The 3171-nt window shown below is 34.0% G+C and overlaps 1 protein-coding gene across 1 annotated transcript; it reads left to right on the top strand.

Annotated features, from left to right (window-relative positions):
• Positions 1-543: 543 nt before the first annotated feature.
• LOC116182609 lies at positions 544-2919 on the top strand. Its single transcript, XM_031503154.1, has one exon. The coding sequence runs from the start codon at positions 544-546 to the stop codon at positions 2917-2919; it is 2376 nt and encodes a 791-aa protein (XP_031359014.1).
• Positions 2920-3171: the final 252 nt, after the last annotated feature.

Genomic DNA, 3171 nt, shown 5'->3' on the forward strand with positions numbered 1-3171 from the left:
TGTTAAATATAAAATTTAAAATTTATTTTATCGCTTTGCCTATTTTATTATCTCTAGGTGCAGCGCAGAGTGCAGTTTTAAAACTCACTTGCCGAATATTCGTTCAACGCTACACACGCCAACTGCATCAAGTTCAATTTCATTTTGTATTAATTATTGTGATACTTGTATACGTCAATTTCACACAAATCCTTTCTTTCCGATCCTTTAATTTGTGTAAAGATCATAGAGACAAAATATTTGGGGGTAAGTCATTTTTTTTTATTATTTTATCACTAAAAGATTAATTAGTCCGCTTTTCGCTTTTGTAACATTTGCTTTTGTAACATTTGGTCCTTCGAGCCGGATATTATTTACTTAGCTTTTGAATTGACAATTTTTTGTAAATTGGGAATTTTCAACGTGTGTTTTTATCAATTTCAAGTTGGAAATCGCACAAGGTTATACTTTCGTTTCGTTCGAGTTGGGACGCGCGCAATTTAACTGTATAATTTCATTCGGTTTGTTCACTCTTGCCAATTGCTTTAAACATATAATTTTAAAATGTCGAATGTCGAAAAAATTAAAAAGACCAAACTTTTACGAAGTATCGAAATAAATCGTATGAATGAATTATTAGAGGTAGCAAACAATTCTCTTGTTAATACAACGTGTCATGAAAATTTTATGCAACGCTACGAAAATATCCAAATTATCTACGACAATTTTCAAAAATTGCATAACAACCTATTCAGTTTGTATTCAGACGCCGACGAGGTGTTCGAAGTAGAGGATGCTATAAGGAAAAATTTTGAAGTCTCTTATTATTCAATTAAAAGCACTTATCACCAAATTTTTGGAAATCAACCGCGCAGTAACATCCTCGAGTCTGAACACACTGGCAGTGCTCCACGAGTAAAATTGCCAGAACTCAAATTAATCACGTTCTCCGGCGATATTAAAAACTTTAATACTTTTATAGATGTGTTTGACGCTTTAATCCACAATAACGCTCGCTTATCTAGTATCGAAAAATTTTCACATCTCTTATCAGTATTAGAAGGAACAGCAAAGAGTTTAATGCAATGTTATCCGTTAACGTCTTCTAATTATACTGTGGCATATAACGCTTTAAGAACTAGGTTTTCCAATAAAAGAATTTTGTCTACCGCTCATTGGAATGAAATAGAAGGGGCACCGCGTTTAAACGGAGAGACCCCGTCCGCATTAAGAAAATTAATTGATACTTTTAATGAAAATCTCGCCGCGCTTCAAAATATGGGCTATCCAGTAGACCAGTGGTCTTTTATCTTAGCACAAATGTTGTTTAAAAGATTGGACATAAATTTAGTAACGCGCTTTGAAACGCAACACGGTTCTACAGAAATGCCCTCTTTTAACGAGCTTATGAATTTTTTGAAAAAACAATGCGTAGCTTACGAATCTATAACTGTTTCTACTCGCACTAATAAAGTCAAATCGGTTAATGACTCTAATGTTAACAATTTCCAAAGTCGTCCTAATAAAACAACCTTTTGTTATAATACAGTTACCAACAAACGCCCCTGCTTTTTTTGCAAAACTGAAGAACATTTAATATATAGATGTCCGGTCTTTCAAAATAAGACGCCTAAAGAAAGGTACTATCTGTGTAAACAGAATAAACTTTGTGTCAATTGTTTGAGTAACCATCCATTTAAATATTGTAAGTCTACTTCTTCTTGCAAATATTGCAATCGTAAGCATCATTCTTTGTTGCACGATAATAATTTTAATACTCAATCGCCACCATCTGATAGAAAACCTCTAGAAACCGCTCATATTTCGAGTTCAACCATCACCAACGAAGAACAGCCATCTGCGGAAGTTTTAAGTTTGTGTTCAATTTTACCGCAGCCAAAAGTCGCTCAAAATACTTCAGTAGTTTTATCAACCGCCATTGTCAATGTTAAAGACAAATTTAATAATTTTCACAGCATTCGCGTATTAATTGATAGTGGTAGTCAGTCTAATTTGTTAACTGCCAAATGCTGTAAACGCTTGGGATTGCATGCAACTAAGGTGTGTTTTTCTTTAAAAGGAGTCGGTTCTAATGCACTAAAGGTATTGGGTCGCACCCAAATATTATTTTTCCCACATTTTACTAAAAATGTCAGTTTTCACGCCGAAGTGCTAGTTGTTGAAAACATTACTAATTCGCTTCCATCTTGTACTATTGATCATGACGCTATGCCGTTTTTAACCGATTTACCTCTCGCTGACGAACAATTTTATATTCCAAGAGAAATCGACGGTATCATCGGATCAGAAATATTTGGCCAAATTATTGGTAGCAATAAGATTTCCGAGTCGGGATGTACAGCTCTGGAAACCAGTCTTGGGTATATTCTAGTAGGTACAGCTCCGGTGGTACAACCCTTACAATATGCGCAAACTTTCTGTGTTTTTGAAAATACACCTTCAGAAACGATGATCAAAAGATTTTTTGAATTAGAAGATATTAATTTTGGAAACCCGCTTAGTTCAGAAGAAGAAAAATGTGAAAACATTTATCATAAACTTACTTACCGTTCAGAATCCGGACGATATGTCGTCTCATTACCGTTTAAGCATTATCCGTGCGAACCTACATTTGTAAATTCAAAAATACCGGCTTTGAGACGATTTTTTTCTCTAGAAAAACGTCTTATGAACAATATTGAACTTAAAAAGCAATACTGCAATTTTATGCGCGATTATTTAAATAATAATTTTATGGAATTAGCCGCTACTAAAAATGATAACGCATTCTTTCTTCCACATCATTGTGTTTTAAAACCTCAATCAACTACTACTAAAATCAGAGTAGTCTTTGACGCCTCAACAAAAGATTCAAACAACATTTCGCTTAATGATACGCTTTTAATAGGATCGAAACTTCAAAAAGATATTTCCAAATAATTCTTCTAAATTTTAGATTACATGTTGTAGCAATTACGGCAGACATTAAAAGTATGTACCTCCAAATATTATTAAATCCCACTCACGCAAATAATTATCAACGCATTTTTTGGCGCTTCTCCCCAGAAGAAATTCTTCGCGAGTACATTCTAAAAACTGTAACTTTTGGGGTTAGTTCTTCACCTTATCTCGCACTCAAAACTATCAGGCAACTAGTGCACGATGAAGGAAATAATTTTAAATTAGCTTCCA

The sequence above is a fragment of the Photinus pyralis genome, unplaced genomic scaffold (assembly GCF_008802855.1).
Source record: "Photinus pyralis isolate 1611_PpyrPB1 unplaced genomic scaffold, Ppyr1.3 Ppyr1.4_unclustered_Scaffold622, whole genome shotgun sequence".
In the NCBI taxonomy this organism is placed as follows: Eukaryota; Metazoa; Arthropoda; class Insecta; order Coleoptera; family Lampyridae; genus Photinus; species Photinus pyralis.